Genomic DNA, 23,333 nt, shown 5'->3' on the forward strand with positions numbered 1-23,333 from the left:
CTAAACAACTTGAAAGTCTGGTGCAAAGGAATTTTTTTTTCACCAAAGCTTTGTTACTTAAAATGTGTTATCTTCTCCAAAATTTTCTTGTGTTCCCCTCCTCACAAAGGAAACTCACAGAACCTTGAACTCAGACAGTAACAAATAAACTGACCAGTTCACAAAGGATTTCCTGAAAGCTTGTCCGTTTTCCTTTTTTTTTAATTTACTGTCATAAGGGTGTGTTTTGTAACAGCAAGGGCAGATAAGGTACAACACTCAGAAATAGCTGCATAGCTAAGCAACTTTAAAGTGACTGTGTGTCAGGGAAATTAAAGATTATGAGCTGGTGAGATGTCTCCATGGGACAAATCTAAGCAGCTCGTTACTTGCTCATGTCTATTTTTTTTCTCTTTCCCAAGGGAAAAGTCAGTTAATGTGTTAGTGCAAGCCTCCGTAGTAGTATTCGTTTCCAGTGTTCTACCTGTCTCCAGGATATTATGAAAGAGATGCAGCATGTAATATGGCATGAAAATATTTGACTGGGTGGTTTTAAGGTCCTTGAAAAAGCGTGTTGGTCTAATCTTGTGTGCAATTTATGGATGACCCCATGTGTATTACTGCAGTGATGAGGTAGATTTCAAACATTAGGACTCTGGTTATTCTTGGAGACACAACCACAGGAGGATGAGTTATTCTTCAAGTTTTTAGTTTCTCTAATAAACAGGATGAGATAGGCTTTCTGTGTAGTAGAAGATATCTGAGAAGTAACATTAAAATTGCCATAACGTATGAGAACAGTTAGCTTTGATGTTTAAACGACCCACATTTTTTCTTCTTCGTTTTAATTTCATTTAGATTTAATTTTTTATAGTGTTATTTTTTAATTTTTCTGTTGCATTTCTCTTTCTTTCTCTCCTTTAAGAGAACAGATGAATTTTCATGTTTTTATCTCTAGAGTTTTCCTTATTTCCTTGAATGCTTGTTTTTGACTTTATCTGTGGCTTTCACAAAAGCAGGAAGCTGCTTGACCAAGAACCAATGGTGTCAATTCTCTTGATGTTTTAATCATGTTTGCCTTGTGGTTATCCTGCAGGTCTCTTTCTCTTCCTGGTATGACTGTAGTTTTCACCAAGTTGTGTGTTGCTTTCTTTTTATGTTTTTCCCCAAAGAAAAGGTAGGACAGTACTCCCTCCACCCCAATACCACCAAGAAGTTGAAACTTCATGCATCCCATAAAAGCAGTGATTAAGTCATGCCTTTTGGGTTCTTGTGTTGGCACATGCTTCTGTGGTTGATGGAAAATGAACTTTGTATTTTCACTGCTTTTATCACAAAATCTGTGCAAATATTCATCAGTTCAGTGCTGGGCATCCTGTGTGCTTTTAGCAGTTCAAAAGTTTGTTCTTTACACTGAGTTAAAGCAGTAAATAATAAAAAGCTCATCCTAAGCAAGGTGAATAGGTTTAGTAACTTCCATAAATACCAGTGTAGAGGAGATGCAAGTGCTTACATCTCCTATGAAATTCCCCCATACCCTACTGACAAGTTGAGACATTCACTTGTATGTTGCGTTAAACAATTTCCTGGTAATTTAGGAAGTTTTTTCCTTGTCTTCATTTTATTTCAGTGCTGTGGTTTACATGGCATCTGAGAGTGTCAAAACGACTACTCAAGACATAGTAAAAGGATTTTGGAAAATTTTGTAGTGAACTCCTAAAAAAAATTTCATCCAACCTCTGCCAGAAGATTTCAAAACCAAGTCAGCCTGTTTTTGGCTCTCTCTGCAGCATGCTGTTTTGTGGCTGAATGTACTAAGACAGTATATTTGACAGTGAATTAACTTCTCCTGTTGAGTCATCTTTCTTCCTGTTGTGTGTTTGAGGGAGGCCTTATTTGTCTGGTTTGTAACTTGCTCTCTGATAGAAATGTGATAGACTTCACCTTTGTCCTTGATAACCCTTGCACTGGCCAGGTGCTAAACAGGCACTGGCTAGGTGATTTCAGGTGGGGTAGGATTCAAGCCAGATTTTATAGTGTGACCCTTCTTGTGTTCTTGTTTAACTCCCCTGGTGCATTGTTTTCCAGGTGTGAGCAGTCCTGCAGATTTTAGAGGCTGGGAGAGCAGGAGCCGGAAAAGCCATCTGGCCCTGTGTCGTTAGTGAGTGCTGCTGTGCAAAATGGCCTTGGGTCTGACACAAGACGGAGTGACAAGCCTAATGTGTAGCCATCTTGTGTTGGTTAACTAGTACCATTCAAATGTTTATCAGTATTTTCATATTGGCTCTTGTACTGATACTCAGGGCTGTCCACTACAACAGTTTCTTAGACTTCATAAGGTAGTAGTATTGCTGTAAATCCTCAAGCTTTTAACTGCATAAATTTCATACTGATGCCTGTAAGGACAAGCTAAGTTGCTCGGTGAGCTCTCTGCTATGCACAATATTGGTACTGTGTTTACTCATATAGGAAGATTGTTCCTTTGGAAAGCTTCTGTTTGGGTGAGAGAAGTAGAATACACAAATCACCGCACTGTAGTGGTGGTTAATGTTCATGATCTTCAGCTACCTTCCAGGGTTTCTTTTCTCAGTGCAATACATTTGAAGTTCTGTAATTTCCTTGCAACTGAAAAGAAAGTCTACTGAGAGTTAGCTTTGCTAATCCAGCAAACTTCAAAACAGTTTTTTCCCTAACCTTTTCAACCCTTAACATCTGATTTTTATTTTAAGCATCAACATTACTGTCATTAAATACAAATCTAGGATGCTTATTGAATAACAGTGAAGCCATTTGTGCTATTTGGTTTATTGTGTGAGGTCAGAAGTTTGCATGTTTATCTTGGGGCGCAGTGTGAACTTCAGAGTTTTGATTGGTTTCTGACCAAAAGAGAGAGTAATAGGATGTGCTGCCATGCTGCAGGTTCAGATTAAGAGAAAGCTTTCGTCTTGTTTTGCAGTTCCCTTTATTTAGTTTTTTTAATAGCAGAGCTACCTATTTTACTGGGTTTTTTTGTACAGTTTTCCCAGAGCTGGAAAAAAAGTGGATTTTCTCTTAAGAGACCTTTTCTATATGTGTTTACTCCACAGACCTGATCGGAAGCGGAGGGACGTGTTCCGAATCGCAAATGCCACTTTGGCCACTCGAAACAGGAATGCGACTGGGACAGATCACTTCACCAATGTTTCTGACGCAGAGGAGAGTGAGGTGGAATACCCGTTCTTTGAGACCAAAGTGGATGGCAAGGAGAGAACTGTGATCTCCCATCTCCAGCCTTTTACTCTTTACCGCATTGATATTCACAGCTGCAACCATGAAGCTGACACACTTGGTTGTAGCGCTTCCAACTTCGTCTTTGCAAGAACCATGCCTTCAGGTATGCTCTCACAAGTATAGAGCTTTGTTTTATTTCCTGGGAAGAGATCAATCTCAGGGAGGACAAAGTCTCCAAAAACATTTAGAAAAACATTGGGGTGTAATAAAAGAATTCTATGCAAAGAAATAAATTGGAACTATATAAAACATTGTTACAGTAGTTTAATGTCCTTGACTGGTCTCTTGTGTGATACATATTGAGTCTGTCCTGTGATCTGAAGAAAGGTAGAAGTGTGCACATTGACTACTGAGACAATTATGAGAGAATCTATTTCCCAACGATATAGGTGAGACCCGCAGACGTGGTGGGTTGAAAAGTTTTATTCTTCAGTTGCCTATATGCTGAATGGAGACAGGGGAACGTTTCTCTGCTAATGTTTAGTTTTGCTGTGTTCACTCTGAACTGTTTGCAGATGTTAGAGTTTTGCTGGTGGGAATGTTTGCCAAATGTTTCTTCTGTCACAGAATGACCATGCATTTGTCCAGCCTGGAAACAGGAGGAGTACTGTGTTGCTTTGTGCCCAGTCGCCGGCATCTAGAGTACTTCAAATAGGAAGCATTGAATGCTGTACTCATGTTTGGGACTTTTACAGATTGTACTTCTTCTGAGAAGAATAGAGATGATTTTAGTGTAAGCTCATATACATCCGGCAAAGAGCTTCTGACTCCAACAGATGTCTGGGAATATTTGATGCAGAATGGCAGCAATTTTGTTTTGTTTCTGGAAGGAAAGACTATCATAATCCAGATCCAGCTGTGTCAGTAAAAAAGCAAAAAGTATTGCTTATTTCAAGGAAATAAGGAAATCTGTGAGATCAGGGAAAAGGAAATAAGTGTTCCCAGATTTTTAGCACATGGTTCTGAAAATTAAAGGCTAAACAATTCTGTTTTCTTCTAAACCTAACAACTGTGTTTTTGAAAAAGTGGTCTTTTTTCTTTGACTGAAATGGTCTTCATATTCCTGTTACGTTTTGAATAAAACACAGAAAATTATCAGGAATGAAACAGGGATAACGCAGTTCCTGAATTGCTGATGAGACTCTGTTTTAAACTGCAACACATCCCCTAAGACTGGATCTTGTGTGTTTGCAGCCATTTGCAGACAGGTTGGTGTTTACAGCCATGTGGTGGGAATAGCTGTCTCCACCGTTTTGGTGTAGTGGAAAGTTTGGAAGGAAGAACCAGATGCTGATAAACAGGTTTTTTTGGCACACAAAGCACAGTGACTAACACAGAGCCATACCTGGTGAAGCTGTATACACTGCACTTTTTTTGGCAACTAGCAGTTCAGAATCTGCTAATCTCTCCAACAGACCCCTGGCCAGTGCGTTTTGTTCTCTGGATCTTTGAATAGCACTTACTGCAATGGTTCAATACCTAAAGAAATAGCATGAACTTTTTATTTTCCTTGTGTAAGTTCTTGTTTCAGTAATAGGTGTTCTTCTCACATCACTTGTAAATATTTTACAGAGGGAGCAGATAACATTCCAGGAACGGTAGCATGGGAAGCAAAAGAAGAAAATACTGTCTACCTGAAGTGGTTAGAACCTGCAAATCCAAATGGGTTGATACTAATGTATGAAATCAAATATGGGCAGCATGGAGAGGTGAGGATTTGACATTCCTTTGTGAAGAGTTACTGCTTGTAACTCTTAATTTATACACAAAATGGGATCTTCCTTAACATGCTTCTGTGCAGTGCTGCAGACCAAAGATAGAAATTGTCATTTCAAACACCCAGCACCAACCAGCATGCCATTCCTTTGTTTCATTTATTTTGACAGTTTTTGAATTCCACATATCTCCTGGAGGTATTTGAAGAAAAACTGATCAGATGGGGCTTTGAGTTATAAAAATTAGCTTATCCTGCAGCTATATTGTTTTCTCAAGAATAAATGAATGTGAAGATATTAATGTGAACTGTAAATGTTAATGGCTTTTTCCTTTTAGGAGAAACGGGAATGTGTTTCCAGACAGGAATACAAGAAGCTTGGAGGAGCTAAACTGACTCATCTGAACCCTGGAAACTATTCTGCTAGAGTTCAGGCCACTTCGTTAGCTGGAAATGGCTCATGGACTGAGCCAGTCTCTTTCTATGTGCAACCCAAATGTAAGACTAATGTTTGTTGGCTGTGTCAAACTGGGGGACCATTGTCTTTTTAATAATTCCTGATGTTTATGTATGTAACTGGGCATATGAGCCTCATGCCTGTACACTGAATACTCCTGTTATTGCTGATGCTTCTTTGGGAACTCGTCTCTGTTCCATTGTTTTGGCAAGTGTTGACAACCAGGAGGTGTATCTGAGGTGTGGTCCTTTTCTTGCATGAGTTGTGTATATATATGAGAGGTGCAACCAGGTGGTGGGTGTGTAGAACACACTGCTGTGGCTTCCTTTGATGTACAACTATGTTGGGAATGTAACATTAGCTGTAACAACATGGAGTTGGGTTGTACAAAACCGGGGTAATAAGACAAACCTGTTTTAAATTGCAAAATAATACAAGAAACAAATAATTTGTTTAGATTTTTGGCAGGTAGGATTTTTAAAGTATCAGGATGCTTTTTCATCTGACCTGTTCCGAGTGACATTTGATAAAGATAACATCCTGATGAAAGGGTGATGCTTGTCCTGACATTGGGAGTAATTTATATTTTGGAAGAACACCACCGTAGTGTCCAGAGACCCTCTAAAGAACTTCCGTATTTAGTTGTAGAGCACATGTACCCAGTGTATCGACAGAAAGCTGAAACTCCATCTTTTATTCCTTTTTGGTTTTCTAATTGCTGGACTTCGAAGAACTTGAAGTAAAGAGCAGTGTGTATATATTCTAGATATAAGTATAAGCAATAGCAAGGTTAACAAAAGGTGGAAAAAGGTGAATATGCAAGCGAACAATTACATATTATTCACTGAGGAATGTAAGTCCTGCAGCATAACTTGTGAAAACAAACCCCAGACAGACACTGTTCTGTACAAAATTAATGCTTTTCCCTGTCTTGTTTTCTTGTTCCACTCATCGGCAGTCAGGGATTGTTTCTGCGTACATTTTTCCACATCAGACAAGAAAATGAGTACTTTGATTTTCTTCCCTGTATGGAAATATACTGAGTGGGTTTTGAATGTTTCTTTGTTAATGGAGATTTTATAGAAACCCTGATACAATTGTTTTCTTGTTGGTTGCAGCAGCAAACTATGGAAACTTCCTGCACTTGATAATTGTGCTCCCTATTGCTTTTCTGCTCATCATTGGGGGATTGTTGATAATGCTGTATGTCTTCAACAAAAAGAGGTGAGTCGTATATGCTTGTGGTTAAAACTGCAGGAAGGGAGTGTTTATTTTCAAATCTGTGCCCATGGAGCAAGTTAGAAATTAAAAAGAGAAATGGCATTCAGAGGACTTGAGAAGCTAAAGCAGATTTGCTCTTGTTGGTGTGTAAAAGAAGGTGGTTTAGAGTTACCAGCAAGCATCTGGCTGCTGCTTGAGATATGAAGAGGCTTTTTATTACAGTATCATGTTCAAGAAGGAAGAGGAAGGCTTGTCAGGAACATACTCACTGGGGCAATGATGGCAGACACTGAACCTATATAATCAGAAGATTTGCCTGAAATATGGGTCAATATAAATCATGAAAACATAGTTCTATTTAGAGTAATTTGCTTTCTTGCAAATTCTAGAGGTTTTTTGAAGTCTTTATATTCACTTAAAAATTTACATCCTGGACAGAGAAGTCTAGGGGACTGTTCTATTAATTCGTTTTCCTCAGTTTTGTTTTTTGTAACTAGAGATTTTATTTTACTTGAAATACATCACGAGAATTTAATAGAAGTCAGTGCTAATGTTCGGTCTTGCAACTTTGTAAGTATGGAGGATTTTTATTAGACTCCTATAAATTATGCTGATGGAGTATCCCATTATTTCCAGCTCTAATTCATTTGTGTGCAGAAAGTAGTACCAGTTCTCTTCAAGCACTCCAGAAAGGGCTTTGTATCTAGTGAAGTGCAATACCTGCTTGGCCTTCCCTTGGGCTCTACTTGGTGAAATGCCTGATAACTCATCCTTCTTTAAACTGTTGTCCTAGCCCACAAGAATGTTTCGTCTTTGATTTTTCTGAGGTCTAATTGATAATTTTATTTCTACAGCCTGCCTCCTGTAAGAGCTCTCACAGTGCTGAATAAATATTTCTTATTCTGAAAATCACCATAGTAAATTTGGTGGGGGGAGGTGGACGGATGGGGTGTGTGTGTTGGTTTTTTTTTTTTTCAATAAAATAATAGAAACACTTATAGTTGAATAGAATTCCCCATTAAAAACATCTTATCCTTTGCGAGATCACTTCTCTCCCACAGTAGAGCAGATGATGTTAAAGTATGTTCTCAGCCACAGGTCTCTGGGGTGTATCACCATACAGCTGCCTTTCTTAAAGGAAATTTACCCAGCAGCTGAAAGTACCTCATGTTTAAGCTTTTCTGGTGCTGATTTGGTGTAGAGAAGACTGCAGGTTTCCTGGGAAGGCTATTCTGGGCTGTTTTCCCTTTGATTATGTGAGGTAGAATAAGAACTTAGTTTGTCCCCTTTGTCTCTAAAGCTCTCCATATACAGTAAATAATATTCTGTAGTTGAGTAAATGGTGGAGAAGCTGTAGAAGAGGTTGTCTGAAATTTACTTGGGTTTAAAGATTAAAAAAATAATAATAAAAAATCTTTCAACAGAAACAGTGACAGACTGGGCAATGGAGTACTTTATGCTTCTGTGAACCCCGAGTACTTCAGTGCTTCAGATGGTAAGTGTGGCCTTACGCTTCTGAAGCTTTTACTTTCATATATTCTGTTTGTATCTGACTTTGAAAAGTATGAAACTCTAAAAGGGATGTTGTAAAACTGCTTTCTCTCTTTGTTTTATTAGCACAGCCATGGAATCCATCATTGATAATATGTAAATGTCATCTGTCTGTTGAAATGGGATTTTTGGAAATTTTTCCTATAGTTTATTTAGCAGAGGCAAATTTGGATGCATTAGTTCAACTGTCAGGTTATCATCTACTCATCCAGTGATGTTTTCACTGGAATGAAGGAAGAATTCATAAATTCATCATCTTTCATGTTTGCCCCTTTTAAGCCCTATTCTGACCTATCGGAACAAACCTACTGCTTGTTTCTATATACTTCTCACCTGGAAGATAGTAACACTTACAAAAACTGATACTGTCTCCTCACTTCCCATCCCAATAAAACTCTCCAACAACTTCTCACAATTAGAGAGGAGCAATATTGTGGGCTTCCAGACATATCACATGCAGAAATTTTGTGTTAAAATGAGCGTGCATGTCTAATGTCATCCGTATTTGTTTCTCTTAATAGCTGGAGTGTAGATAAGCCTGTTTTTCTTTAGCTGGCAAAACAGTTTTTTAAAGCTAGTTTCAAACTGACCTGATGTATTTGTGACTGATGTGTATATTTGGCCATGGCAACATTTAGAGGTATTAGACTGTGGCAGTGTTTAGATCCCAGGTGGTATTTTTGTGTTGAATGCTCTCCTAACAAAGTCAAATAATTGTAGTTCTGAAGTCAGGTGTTGGGTTTTGGGGGGCACCTTTAACTTCTTAGAATTTTCTGTGGGAAACACAGTGTGGATAATGCTCAAGTATTTAAACCTTCCAGGAAATAAGAATTCTTTAAAACAAAATTGGTGCTCCTAGAACAGCATGCTTTTCTTGGTTTTGCTTTCTGTACATCTGTATTATTTTCTTGTACTTCAGTATCAGAGGAGGTTGTGCCTGCTAATGGTGTAGATGAACTTGTTCTTGTGTTGGCTGTCCCTGAGCAGCAGCAGGAGCTGAATGAGCCTGGCAGTCCAGGGATCCTCAGCTCTGCATTGTCAGAAACCCCATGTGCTGCGATTGCTGTGGAATGGAGAACCCTGAAAATTCAGTTTTCTGGCTAAATGAATTGCTTTCAAAAATAATAAAATACAAAAAGCAACTATGTTCCCTCTGGAACCCTACTTGCTAGATAATTAATTTGTTTCCCCACACAAACACATGCATAGAGGTGTGCTTGTCTGTAATGAGCGTGTACCCATACTGTATGGATTATGTACGTGTGCAGGAGGAAATCAGAACATCAGACAAATTTCCTTGAGGCATCAGTTCTTCTGTTTATGGTTTAGTTTGGTGCTACTGCTGTACACTTCCTGCTGGAATAGGGTTTCCAAAAGCCCCCAGGAGGCTAATGGGTTTAGCCAGAGTGGCAGCGGACTGTTTTTCTTTCTTTTTTTTATAGTGGCACCATTAGGGTTAAAGGTCTGTCAACGCTCATGCTATAATCCTCTATTTTTGCATCCTGTCATTTCACCCATCCAGAGCATGTGACAGAACTGTCCCCTCCTTTGGTGACTGATAGGCAGCAGCATCAGTGACTACTCAGATGTCTTCTTGCCTGAGGCAGTCCTCCCTCCTGGCAGTCACCTTTTGAGATCTCTCTTCTGCCTCAGATCAAAGATTTGCAGCAGCAGCAGCAGCAAACTCTGCCTTAACTGCTGCAATAGTGTGAGTGCAAGTGATCAGAATAGTTTCATGCAAAAAGCCTACTAGATCAGAGAGTCTGTTTCCCTCTAGTCATAAGATCAATCTGTTAGTAGAGAATACAGCAGGCATTAAACTGATTCAGATGATCAAGTATGTTTGATGCTGTCTGGAAGAATTAGAAAACCAAGGATCCCAAGAAAAGCTCAAGGCTAAAGTATTGATTCAAGCCTCTTCCCACCCTGGTTTTGTGCTTTTGAGGTTCTTATTTCTATCCTGTTACGTCAGTGTCATAGTGAGGCCACTTCAAGTCCATTTACACATTTCTCTGGGATTTATTTGTATGCTAAGCATCTACCTATCTCTGTATAGGAAAGACCATGGGCTATTAGCATACATTGTGCAAGTTCTCATCATCGTGTGTGGTGTTTTTTACAGTAAAACTGTTTGGGCAGTTGGTATCATAAAGTGGTGAGTGATCACACCACTTGCAGAAGTGGAACATCATGGCCTGTTCTTTCCCTTCTTAGTGTATGTTCCAGATGAATGGGAGGTGCCCCGTGAGAAGATCACCATGTGTCGGGAGCTTGGGCAAGGCTCCTTTGGAATGGTGTACGAGGGAATAGCCAAGGGAGTGGTGAAGGATGAGCCGGAGACCAGGGTGGCCATCAAGACTGTCAATGAGTCTGCAAGCATGCGAGAGAGGATAGAGTTCTTAAATGAGGCCTCGGTGATGAAGGAGTTCAATTGTCACCATGTGGTAAGTCCTGAAAATGTAACAAGGCTGTGATTCATACAGCTGGGGTGCTTATTGGCATGAGGGTGTTCATGGCATGTCTTCGCTGACTGAGGCGGGAACTTGGGATTTTAGCTTCAACTCTGTGCAGCTTTATAATATTTTTGTGAAACAGGAGTCAGAGAGTGGAACCAAGTCTACTGTCAGATCTTTCCCACAGGTTCATGGGTGTTCGGGGCTCTAGATCAACATGAATAAATTATTAGTACGTTTCAATCAGCTGTATTTGTAACTGAATGTTTGTTTTTCCAGGTTCGGCTGCTTGGTGTTGTTTCTCAGGGCCAGCCTACGCTGGTTATCATGGAGCTGATGACACGTGGGGACCTCAAAAGTTACCTGAGATCATTGAGGCCAGACACAGAGGTGAGTCATGAGTTGCTGGATGTTGGTTTTTTTTATTTCTTCAGCTAGAATCATTTTGAACAAAACAGTGTCACATTAGAAGCAGCAGGCAATTAGCCTTTCTTGCCCTTCTCCTTAAGCTCTAAGAACAAAATATGAGCTGGTCTGTGATCTGCAACACCTTCTTTCATGAGGTAACTATTGTAAATAGCCCAGTGTACTGCATGGAATAGGTCCCTTCTTGTGTTACTGAGTCCTGTTTTACAGGTTTGAATTAAATCTCTTGGCTAATCTAATTTCTCATCAAAATGTTAAACAAAAAATTGGCTAGTTGAAACATGCATGTTAGGATGATCGTTTCATGTTGTATATCCTGCCTGTTGCCTCTGTTAGAAAGTAAAAATCTAATATCTTGGCTCATATGCATACTCTAATATGTAGACCATCAGTCTAACAGCTAAAATTACCACATATGATACAGGATCTGAAGGATGAAGATGACACATTAGGTCACTTGCCACTGAAATCACAGTTGAGTCTGTAGAAAATGAGCTCGGCAGTTTTTGCCCTTGATCTAAGAAATTCTGATGTGAATAACTTAAAGGAACAAAACATGGGCACAGTATGTGCACAAGAGAATGAATATGGTATAAATGGAGGGCGTAGCATGTAGCAAGAGCAGATTGCTGAAGTGATTGGATGCAGAAAACAATCATACTGAATACAGCGTTCAGAAAAGACCAGTGGGACTATGGACTTAAGGGCTTGACTAGAATTTATGATTAATAATGTTTCAGGTTATATTAAATAGTTTTGGTTGAATTCAACAAACTTCCTAAAAAGATACAGTGACATTATCTAGAAATTACCAAAATTATGATCTCTGTACTTTGTCTTGTATGCTGGTGCTCTCCAAAGCAGTCTGATAGGCCTGTGCCTAAATTCCCTGTCTTCCTTGGTGTGCAATATAAAGAACTGAGTGAAATCTTCTGAGGGAGGACCTGTATGAGGAGGAAGGCAGGATGTTTCAATAAGGTGTGGATGGAGGGCTTGCCTGATCACTGGCTTTACCAGTAATTTATTTAACCATGCAGCTCCCATACCTGTCTCTTCCTCCTGGGGATTCAACTCGCATTAGTCCTCCTAGGCTTTCTTGGTTTTATCTTCTTGGCTCCCATAGGGTATGTTGCATTCAGCTCTTGGGAGCCTGCAAGTAGTGGGTATGGCTCATTATCTCAACACAAAGTAGCACAGTTTGAAAGTGATGATGGGCCTGGGCATGAACACTTTCCGTGGAAGGTGGGTAAGGGACCGTTGAATCTCTGGATGGGGATGTTGTAAAGTTCAGTGGCTTGATCTGTGTGCTTCAGGATCTTTGCCATTAGTAGCATTCAGTATATGAGGCCGTGGTTTTGGTTACTCTGTCAGGGATGATTATCCAAGAGGTGTAAAGCTTAGGCAAATTCATACTGGTAAGGGATAGTGGCACTTAACTGACTGTGTATAAATACCTGAATTCCTTCATCCATGAGATTGAGAATGGCAGAAGCCCTGTATCCATGGATGCTAAGGAGTGAATTTGCTTCAGAAGAAATTGTCCCATAAGCTTTTCTCCTGTGTACAAATAGAAGTAATTCAAGAGACATGTGGTTGTGGAGAATTGGGGAATGGGAAATTAAATCATTTAACATCTTCTGGTTGGTTGTGAAATCTCTAAAATAAGCCCTCTGCTTTGTATCTCAGAACTCGTGTGGCAGAAGGATGGACATTTGAACTCCATAGGTGTAAGATAACATGCTTATAGCAAAAAGTCCTTCTGGCTTGTTTTCCCTAAAATAGGAATGGCCTGTTGTAAAAGAGCTATTTGGAAGTTCTGTTTGTAACCCAGCTTGGTATGGCCGGTTTTCCCACTAAGCAGATGCAATGGTGTACATAATCATGAGTTTCTCCTTAGCCTGGATCATGTAGGGCTGAATTGTGCTAATAAGATTTTTTTTTTTTTTTTTTTAAAAAAGTATGTTGCAGTTTGACGTAGAAATAGTTACTTTTTTCTTTCCCCATTACCTGTTTTATCTTCTTAATCTTGCTCAGAATAATCCTGGCCAGACACCTCCAACTCTGAAGAAGATGATTCAGATGGCAGGAGAGATTGCTGATGGGATGGCATACCTCAACGCCAACAAATTTGTTCACAGAGACCTTGCTGCGAGAAACTGCATGGTGGCAGAAGACTTCACAGTGAAAATTGGAGGTGCGCTTTCTCGACTTCTACACAAATGCAAAATCAGCATCTTAGAAGGCATTTTGATCTTTTGAAAGCTGTTTGAAAGACCTTTTAAAACTTAGCTCTAGTTTAAATTTCTGCAGAATGAAATATGTTCCTTATAAAGGCTTGCTGTGATTTAAGACCTGTGAGCAGTCAACATCAAGTTGAAACTCTTGGAATACCTCTGCTTGCCATTGTTCCAGTGAGGAAATAGTATAGCATGTGGGTTTAAAAAGAGCTAGTGAAGCAGTGATTTGAGGTGCAGATGCTGCAGACATCTGGGTGGATGGCGTAGTTACCACTGGTGTGTCATTCACTTTTCTGTTAATGCACAAAAATAATTCCACCTCCTGTTTATTGATTTAAGAATAAGAATTTTAGGATTATTTTAAAGCATATCTGATTTGGAAGTGGAATGTAAGGCTTGACTTCAGCTGGGTGCTTTCCAGTCTGAACTGGAGTTCTGCTTTCCAGACAACAGAATGGCTTTTCTTCTGCTCTGCTGTTAGAACACCACTTTTTTTTCCCTTCACCATCCCTCCAAACTAGTGTCAGATGAGATTTTTCAGACTTCTCTCCAGAGAGGGTGATTTTAAGCTTTTGGCTGTTTTCGAGTTGTGCATATTAAAGTAACATGTATAGCAACAGCCTTCTGCTGTAGGAAACTAATGCTTTTTCTCTGAGCTTAACTCAGCTATTTTGATAATTTGTGTAAGTAATCCTGTCATTTGGGAGAAAGAAAAAATGATTTCATTTTGAGTCAGTTAATTGGGAAATAAGATCTTTGGGGGATTTTGTGCATTTTCTGCAGGTTTGGGGGAAGTCAGCCTGAATCCTTCCCATTCCAGTTTTTTCACTCCTCCTCCCCCCACCATCATGGTTTACAATTCTTTGAACTGAAAATGATGCATTTCTTCCCTTTAACATGGTACATGGTTACCCCAAAAGCATTTCATGAAATACTCTGCACTGCTCTCATTTACGTACCAGTGTTGAAAACCCCTTTGTGTAGGAGCAGTTCAGGAGCATCTTGACTGGAACACACCAACTCAGACTGTTTAGATCTCAGAGGAAGAGCTTTATGCTACGCTATCTTATGCTCGTTGCTATCTGTTTCTTATTTGCATTGCATTTTTAAAGAATTTTCCATTCAACCAGGATAAAGTCACCCTGGTGTGTGGGAGTGATGGAATAGCTGCACAGATGGGCTTTTTAGTCATAATCACTGAGGGTACCCGTGTCCCTAGCAGACGAGGAACGAGAAGGATCAGTGGCTGGTCACTCATCCAAGCCTGGTAATAATGACATCCATAGACTGGTAATAACAGCTATGAGAACTGGAGGAATTCTGTCCTCTTTTTCACTCCACTTTTCCCAGAAAAAGAGGGCTAACTCCAGGTCTGTATTGATAAAATGGATTTTGCCCTAGGTCTGCTGTGTTAGCAAACAGCATTTAATATTAGTAAGAGATTTGATGCTACCTGATATATTAACTTTTTGGCTAGTGTCTGAAAACACAGTAACTGGTTTAAATAGGTTAGCCCAAGATCCAGCGGTTTTGTGTGCGTCAGGCTGATTGTACAGAAAAAAAGTGCTGGAATAAATCTGAATTACAGTCAGGAGGTGAGTGTTGTTAGATCCAAGTCTTGCAAAAGCTTGCGTATTTAGAGCTAAGGACATGCATGTAACCCAAAGTACGTCTTTAATATTGGTCTGTGTTAGTCATAAATGAATAACCTAATCCTCTGTAGCATTTGAGATGGAATATTATACAGAGACTGGAAATTACCTTTGCGGAGAGGAAGAAAAACAACCAACTTGAGAAGCATTTCCCTCAACATATGAGATTCTTTAATTAAAGACAATACTATTAAGTACTAAAGGAGTTCTTTACACTTTTTGAAAAGGAAAGAAAATCATTGAATTCAGAAAACAGATCAGTGAATTATATGACCTTCAGAAGATTTAGCTTACTGCAAAGCTTGAGCATAAATCCTGGAACTTTTCATATTAATATATTTAAATCATTCAGACTTCTCACCCACTGAAGTCAATGGTAAAACCATCTGTTGGTTTTGTCGGGAGGGAACCAGCCCTAAGGCAGCAGGTAAAGTGCCTGCAAAGTGTCATGGTAACAGATTGCAGATCCTTTGCACCAAACTGTGATTCTCTGCTGGCTACAATGGCTTGTAGTAAGGGGAAATGGTCACCATTTTATCATGCAAACTCAAAACATTTATACCTTCTAGATTTTGGCATGACAAGAGATATCTACGAGACAGATTATTATCGTAAAGGAGGGAAAGGTTTGCTGCCTGTCCGCTGGATGTCCCCAGAATCACTGAAAGATGGAGTCTTCACAACGCACTCCGATGTCTGGTAACAAAAAAGGGGCTCTGAAAAATGTTTTAGCCCCTCTTCTTTCTAGCCTCTTTTCTTGTTTTAGTAGACTTAACTATGTATACTGCTTCTTCTGTCTCTTCAAAGGTAACTCTCTTTTTCCACTGTGAAGCAGTTTGCTTTACATTTCATATTTCCATTCCAAAATCAAGAACTCTTGAGGTTAAATTCTGCGCTCAGAAAGAGCAGAACTAAATGGATTTCCAAAACTGGAGGTGGCGGCATGTTTCCTGCTGTGGGTTGTAAAATCAGTTGTGCAGAGAAAAACATTACCTTCACCTGGAAGAGCAAGTTGTCATTTTTCAAATTGCCCTCCTTCAAGAAAAGCATTAAAAGTTGCCAAGAATATAGAAAGGTTCATAGTGCTGACCTGCTTTTCTATGAAAACCTTCTGTGTAAATAACTCTACTTTCCCGCAGACGGTTTGTGTACACTAGCAGGTTTTTTCTTGGGAGTCCTCCCTTGTGTATATCCTTCTCCATTTGGAGCTTTGTTTGCTTGTTTTATATACCGCAAGATGCAGAAATAGGTTTTTCTTTAAAAGCACGTTGCCTGGTTGCTGTATCTGTGAAGTTATTAATAGATGCATTCAGGAAATTTCAAAATATGCTTCTTAAAAGAAATAATACTCTGAAACAATTCCCCCCCACACACACCCCCCAAACTTTTGCAGATAGGTAGGGAGGACTTGGCAGAAGATGAACATGTACTGGCAAAAACTCTACTCTGTCTTTTATGATTTCTCTGCCTTCCTAACAAGATGTTTTTACTGCTGATCTGTTACAGAATTGGCAGATGATTGTCTCCAAATGTCTAGAAGTCAGTAGGAATGGTATTCTAGTAGTAAACTGCATTTTCTTTAAACAGCTTGAAGATTTTGGAGTCAGTGGACTGTTGTCCACAGCACCAGCTCTGAGTGAAAGGTTCATAAAAGGGATTGTGTAGCAAATGAAAAAGCAAAGCACCAGAATTTTGCTTAATTTTTTTTTACATCTGGCTAGTAACTTATTTATGAATCTGGTAACCCTCAAACTTGGAAATAGTTGAAAATAACCACTTAGAGTTTGAAGGGGAAGCCCCATGTCAGCCATTTATCTAACGGAACAGCACAGGCATACTTTTGGCCATCCCCCTGCAGTAAAAGAATTTTGGGACTTGTAATGGCTTCACAAAGCAGACAGAAATTTGGAATATATCAGTAGAAAATCCCCAGATGTAGAACTGAGTGAGCCTGGAGTGAAGAGCTGGCAGACCTGCCTGTACTTACCACACAACAGCAACTTCTAAGTCCCACTGTCATCTGCAGCCATTGTATCGGAGGCGGACTGCAGCGGGTCAGGTGTCCAGCTTTGGTGACGTACTGCACTTGTTCCATACATGCTTCCCTTTTAACCTATATTGTTTAAACAGAGCTCAAATTCCAAACAAAAAACCCCCACAGATGTGATGCCAAATCAAGCGTCAGAAGTAAATTAGTGCTTTAGTTGTTGCAGGAAGTATGTGAGTTCTCCCTTCAGTGTTAACAAGATTTGGCCTTCGTCGGTCGTTCAGTCCAAAGCAGAGTTGAGCAAACAATAAGCAGTTTATCAGCAGGACAGTCTGAGGGAAATATCCTAGCCGAAAGTCACATCAAGGAAAGTAGCTTACTGATTATAAGGTTGGAAAACTCAAGAGGAGGGGGAGTTAAATCTTGACAGATTTTTTACTTGAAAGCATGGAGAGGAAAAAACTGTTTTATGGAGAGGAGGTCCACATCAGAATTTCAGACAGTTCCTCCTTGGGATGGTTTGTCACCTTAATTGTTAGTTCTGATTTATTCTGAAATTTGGTTCACATAGGTGTACTACCTTCAGGTACAAAAAACCCGGTTCAATGTGCTTGTTTGATTAGAACATGTATACATTTGCATTTGCCACATGTATCCACAGCTATAGATTCAGAAATCTCAATCAGAATTCCAAATGTGTAGTGGAGCTTGACTTATCACTGTCATGACATACTGTCTGTTTACTTGATCTGCTTATGGCTAAAAGGATCATTCCAGTTTACTTCTCAATAACTTTTAGACCAAATACTTACATTGAAGGTCTCCATACCAGAAAAAATTACCTGACTCCTTGTATTGGTTCAGATTTTGTGGTTGCTTCATGTAAACTGTGTAGCTTGGCTGTTTTGGGGGCCATTTATTTTCATCAAACAGTAAAAAATGTTGAGATGGTTTTCCCTGCCTTTTTGGTAGGATATTGTGACATCTGGTTCCCTGTTCTTCGAGATCAGTTTTAGAAGCCAAAATGTCAAAAAGACAAAACTGTGAGTGGTCAGAGTCCAAGATTTATAAGCTGAAAGGTGAAATGGCAAACTGCAGAAAGAGTGTCTGGAGGTTTTGAAGGGTGGAGCTTTATTTTAGCAATTCATTCTTTTATTGCTTTTCAGACTGAAGAATGAGGTAATTAGACAAGACTGTTTTTGTTGTAGTTAGGGAAGGAGAGCACTTTAATGTAATACTGTTCAGGCTAAGGGTGTATTTTTATAAATAGGTCTTCAGCATCTTGCATTCTTTTGGAGCTGGTAGTTGCCTTGAAGGAGGAACATAAGTTTATTTGTTATGATAATATGACTGGTAGGTGCGCAAGACTTGTTCTCATTATTCCTGCAGCGATCAAAGTAGCTTCAAAGGCACCAAAATGTTGAGTTGACCCTCTGTTCCTCCCTCCCCTGAAAGGCAAACAATTGCAAGTCTGTTTGTGGCTTCTGGCTCCAGATGCAAACCATTTTAGATACAGTGGATAACTGAAAGATAAAACCACTCTACCATAACCAGCTAATAATACTGGACTCCTGTTTTCATAACAATACCCTATTGAAACTACGCTTTTTTTTCTCTAAGCTTGACTCAGCGTTTTAGTCACAGAAGACACAGCATCTAGATTTTCTTCCTTTGCACAGCAGCTCTAAAAGTAGGTAACTCTTCAGGGCAGACAATTTGAGCCATGTCTGCTCAATAAACTAATTTTAAATGGAGATATTTTTAGAAAGTGTCAATACTTACGTCCAAACTACCCAATTACATAACTATGCTTCTCTTTCTTCACCAGTAATCAATTCCTATTATTAGACAGATTTCTTTTTTCACTCCTGCTGTCCTTTGTAGTTAGTTGGAAGGAGTTAGAAGCTCTGTTGCAAGAACATAGTTACACACATGTTGCAAAAGGGGTAACTGAGTTGCTCCTGGGGGCTTAAATTTCGCTGCTGAAGCAGCAAATTAGGGTCTTGGTACAAGAAGCCAGAGAACATTCACATTTCTTCCATGTCTTTCTCAAAAAATTGGTTTTGTGGCTTGATGCTGTATGCTGAACACCTTGATCCTTACCTTGCACCTTTGACTTAGAATGTGGAAGAAACCAAAGCAAGGGGATAAATGGAAGGTATTACCCAAGAGTTGTTTTTGTGCCTGGGGAATTAGAGGTTGGTTTGTTTGCTTGCTTTTAGTGGTAAGGCAGATGAGATGCACAGGTGTGGTGGTGTGCATTTTGCTGTCTGGCTCTCAGCTTGCTAGAGTGGTAAGGGAAAAAGGCAGCTTTTAAATCGGATTTGTGTGACTCAAGTATTGCTGATGAAAAGCAGCTTGCACTGGAATGAGAGCTTACAGTTCTGCATTATTGCCTTCTCAACTGCTATCAGGAGTACCTGAGATATGTTACATGAAGATTTTGATTTTAGGGTTTTTTTTAAGGTACAGATCTTTTTTTCCTGCTCTCTCTGTGGCTTGGGGGGTTCTTGTTGAGCTCACTTTAAATAACCAGTCTCTGCAGCTTCTCCATCTGCTTAGAAGGTTTGATTCCCTGCACCCAGCCACACACAGATCTTTTTGCAGACATTCGTGATCAGGTGTCTATCCAGCCTGGGGTCCTCTGTACAGGAAGCACAGAGATAGGGACAGAATTAAAATATATTTTTTTCCTTACCTGCATCTTTCCTTTTCCCCTCCTCACTGTTCTTCCCACCTTGCAGTGCACCTAAAGTCTGAACTCAAAGCCATGGGAAGGGGAGATGAGATGCAAGCTGATTCTTCAGGCAAGCTCCCAATTTAAATCTCCTCTGAGGTCGGGGGCTTCTGGTCAATGCAGTGAGCTTGTGATGGCCTTTTTACTGATTGACCTGTTCAGAACAGGTGTAATCAAGCCATGTTGGACCACTGAATGATCATAATCATGACCAGCTCTGAGCTGTAGATCATGGTGTGAAAAGTGGAGATGTAGTATTACCAGTCGTTTCTTACAGAGGCTGTTCTGAAGAGTCGTTCAGAACTGGCAGTCTGTTTCTCACCATTGGCTAGAGGTGTTTGAAGTCAAGGCTGTTATGCTTGGTGATGTGGCTGTCACCATATCTGCATGCTTTTTGAGCAATTGGAATTTTTTGGTAAAAGAAAATACCCATGGACACCTACCTGTGTATCTAAGAAAAATACCCATGTAAAGACTGCTTTCTAAAGTCCTGATTTGTTTTCCAGGTCTTTCGGTGTTGTACTTTGGGAGATTGCAACGTTAGCGGAGCAGCCGTACCAAGGCATGACCAATGAACAAGTGCTCCGCTTTGTGATGGAAGGAGGTTTGCTGGAAAAACCAGACAATTGCCCTGATATGCTGTAAGTGTCAACAGTGACCACTGTTCTCAGTGCACAGTTTATTCTTTGTGATCCCTTCAGTGTCTGCTTCTGCCCTATCTACCACAGGAGGTGTTATTAAACAGTGATAATAGTGTGAGGTGCTGCTTGAACAGTCTCTGTCAATCTCGTATTTTGTAGTAGTTAAGACATAGCAGGAAACAACTTTGCTTGTGGCCAGAAGCTTGCTTGGGGCTATCTCCTCAAATAAGAAAATAAACCCCAATCCTTGTGTTCCTGAATAAATTTAAATTTAATAAAAGCTCTTAAGTGACATTTGCTACAGCAGGAGACTTCGTGCCTAAATCTCATCTCCTCTGCTTAAATGGGTTCTGTGAGTATAAAGACAAAAAAGAGCTTAGGATGTATTGTGTGTAAACTCCGTGTTTTTTGACTTTTCAGCATACAGAGAAATGAATGTATCGTTCCTTTGTTTGAGGCAGCTTTGGATCTGCAGTTTCAGTCAACAGCGCTCATCACGTTGAGATAAACAAATCTCCCCAGCTAACAGTTTCCTTTCCTGTAAGCACAGAAAGTACACAGAAAAACCTTTGCCTACCCCTAGAATCAATACAAAGCCTTGCAGCAGAGAAGGGTGTGCAGTGCAGCAGGCTTCAGTTTTTAGCTTTACATTGTTGAAATACTTCTGCTGGCTTTTGTGTACAGCACTTTCAGTTGTTCAGATTTTATTACTTTGATATACTTCCCAAACTGGCTTTTGGGAAGGAAATACTGTGTCTTGCAGTTATTGAAATTTGTTGGAGGCCCACAGAAGGGATACAATCACTTAAGGGCCTCAGCTGCTTGGGATTCTTAGGAAAAGAGCTTTTTTGGCTGGAGTGCTGGCTTTGGTTTCAGATGACAGGCAGTGTTGTTTTGTTGTTTGAGGGGGGTGGGTGGTATATGCAGGGGGAGGTGTAGCTGCCATGTGATTCCTCAGTTTCACATTCTTTCCCTTCCACGATGCTGTGGAGCATTTCTCGCAGTCAGATTGACTGGAGATTGTTTAACATGGTCAGAGCTGTGTAAGGGAGAGGGGGAGAAGGCAGAAATGGGGGAAGAACAGAACATGTGAGGGGGTCAACTCCCCGAGTCCGTAGGAGAAAAACACCTCTACAGTGAGAACGAACTCGGCAAAAGATTCAGCATTAGAAATTCCCCGTTAACCTGGGGCATGTGTGTATGAACAGGGGGACGGGAGGGGGGAGTCACAGCAAGAAGCTCTCTTTACTGCAGCCCACCCAGCCCTTTCTCCTTCCTCCTCCTCATAGATACTCCTCTGCTTGCTGGGTGTTGCTACAGGATGAATCTACTTCCAGGATTGCAAGCTGGGAGAATTTGGTTAATGTCTGGCAGAGCAAATCTTTGCACCGGTGTGTAACAGCAAAGGCCTTTTTTGTGCTGATTTTAATGAAGAAGCTGTTCACGCATTAGTTACGGCCACCAAGACTTTAGCCTGACATTGCAGAGGTGCAGAATAAAAAAATCTTACTTCTGAACTCAGAACTAAGGCACATCCAGTTTAGTGGTGTCTTTTGGTTTTTTTGTGATACAGTTGTGTATAAAACATCCTGACTCTGTCCAAAAAGGGGAAAAAAAAAAAAAAAAAAATGTATTGACCTTAGAAGCTTATTGTGACTTACTCTAGCTCTCTTTCAGCTTGTTTTGTCTTTGTGTTAGGACAGACACCCAAGTCTGCTGAAATTCAAATAGGCTCTTGTGGGAATAACAGTAGGGAGCTCCAGGAATAATCTTCACCTTTGTTCCATGCACATGCATTTGGCATTCAAAGTACCTATTTTGTGTTACTGTGGTGCTTTTTTCTTTGCATGTTTTCGCTTCTTTCCCTCTCTTCCATCCTGTTTGCCCAAGACGCTGTGAAGGTGCTGCGAAGATGCTGTGCAGCACTCAGTAACCTGACAGCTGCTGCCAGTCTTGGACCTTGTGTGTGCTGCTGCTGGCAGGCACAGAGACCTGGTCTGTAGGCAGAGTTCCTCTCCCACTCCAGCTGTCTGATAACCCGCTTCTCAGTGTGGGACCTAACAAGAAAATGACTGAAGGGACAGAAAGGTGCTTGCAGCAGAATTGCAGAGAGCCCTGAAATTGCATACGGATCTTGCTGTGCATCCCCAGCATGTTTCAGGCAACTGCTTTCTCAAGCGCTTTATGAAACCCTTTGTAAAATAGGGGGTCCTCTCTTTTGTGGAGAGTGCTAAAAGATTCGGTTTAAAGACAGGTTTCTTGGCACATCTGTGCCAGTGAAAGATATTTTTTTAGTCAGCACAAATTCTTACTGGTGGAGACTGACTGGTCTGTGATACTTTAATATTAACTCACATTATTAACTCAAGATGTCCAGAAAGCAAAGTCCACCTGCTGCAGGGAAGTCAGTGCATTTCTTGTGCTTGGTACTGTGTGAAAGCAAGCGAGAAGGGGAGCCAGGAACTGCACTTCTGTATATCTCATGTAGTAGGCTACAAATGCAGAGACACTTTTTTCTTTCAATCAGTCTGACTTGGAAACAACTACAATTATGGGCATAACACAAATTTACCTCTCTGCAGAGAGAGGGGAGTATACTGACATATAAAAACCTCCAGAACAGGTGGAGGAGGTAGACTGCTGTGGGGAAGCATAGATGAGAATAGAGAGAAGAATCTTGCTGCAACTGTCACTGAATCTACTATTTTTAACCTTGCAGATTATGTGAGTGTTGACACAGCCGTGCACGCTCCAGCCACAGTGCAGTAGTTTTTGTAAGGGCCTCTCGTTGCCCCTGCTGCGTGAATGCTACATGGTGCAAGCAGCCTTGGACGTGCCATCTCTCCTAAGACTGCAATGCTAGTAATGCTTGTTAGTGGCTGTGCTTTCCTAACCCCTGGTAGCAGCCAGTCAGTAGCTTTTAGATGGATCAGAGAGCCAAGGACACTTGAAGAACTGGAGAGGTTCTGCTCTGCAGCTTGGTTCTATCAGATGCTTGTGCAAAGGGG

At 40.4% G+C, this 23,333-nt stretch overlaps 1 protein-coding gene across 2 annotated transcripts in view; it reads left to right on the top strand.

Moving 5' to 3' along the window:
• IGF1R (insulin like growth factor 1 receptor) overlaps positions 1-23,333 on the top strand; it is a 193,837-nt gene that overhangs the window by 159,795 nt on the left and 10,709 nt on the right. The window contains exons 11-20 of one of the 2 annotated variants that reach the window (XM_074880068.1): positions 3,066-3,352; positions 4,822-4,958; positions 5,302-5,461; positions 6,539-6,644; positions 8,066-8,136; positions 10,407-10,636; positions 10,925-11,035; positions 13,106-13,265; positions 15,530-15,659; positions 20,191-20,325. In XM_074880068.1, the coding sequence (XP_074736169.1) occupies positions 3,066-3,352; positions 4,822-4,958; positions 5,302-5,461; positions 6,539-6,644; positions 8,066-8,136; positions 10,407-10,636; positions 10,925-11,035; positions 13,106-13,265; positions 15,530-15,659; positions 20,191-20,325 (1,527 nt within the window). The remainder of the gene's footprint in view (positions 1-3,065; positions 3,353-4,821; positions 4,959-5,301; positions 5,462-6,538; positions 6,645-8,065; positions 8,137-10,406; positions 10,637-10,924; positions 11,036-13,105; positions 13,266-15,529; positions 15,660-20,190; positions 20,326-23,333) is intronic. The other variant, XM_074880067.1, reaches the window with a different exon arrangement.

This window comes from Strix uralensis, chromosome 11 (assembly GCF_047716275.1).
Source record: "Strix uralensis isolate ZFMK-TIS-50842 chromosome 11, bStrUra1, whole genome shotgun sequence".
Classification (NCBI taxonomy): Eukaryota; Metazoa; Chordata; class Aves; order Strigiformes; family Strigidae; genus Strix; species Strix uralensis.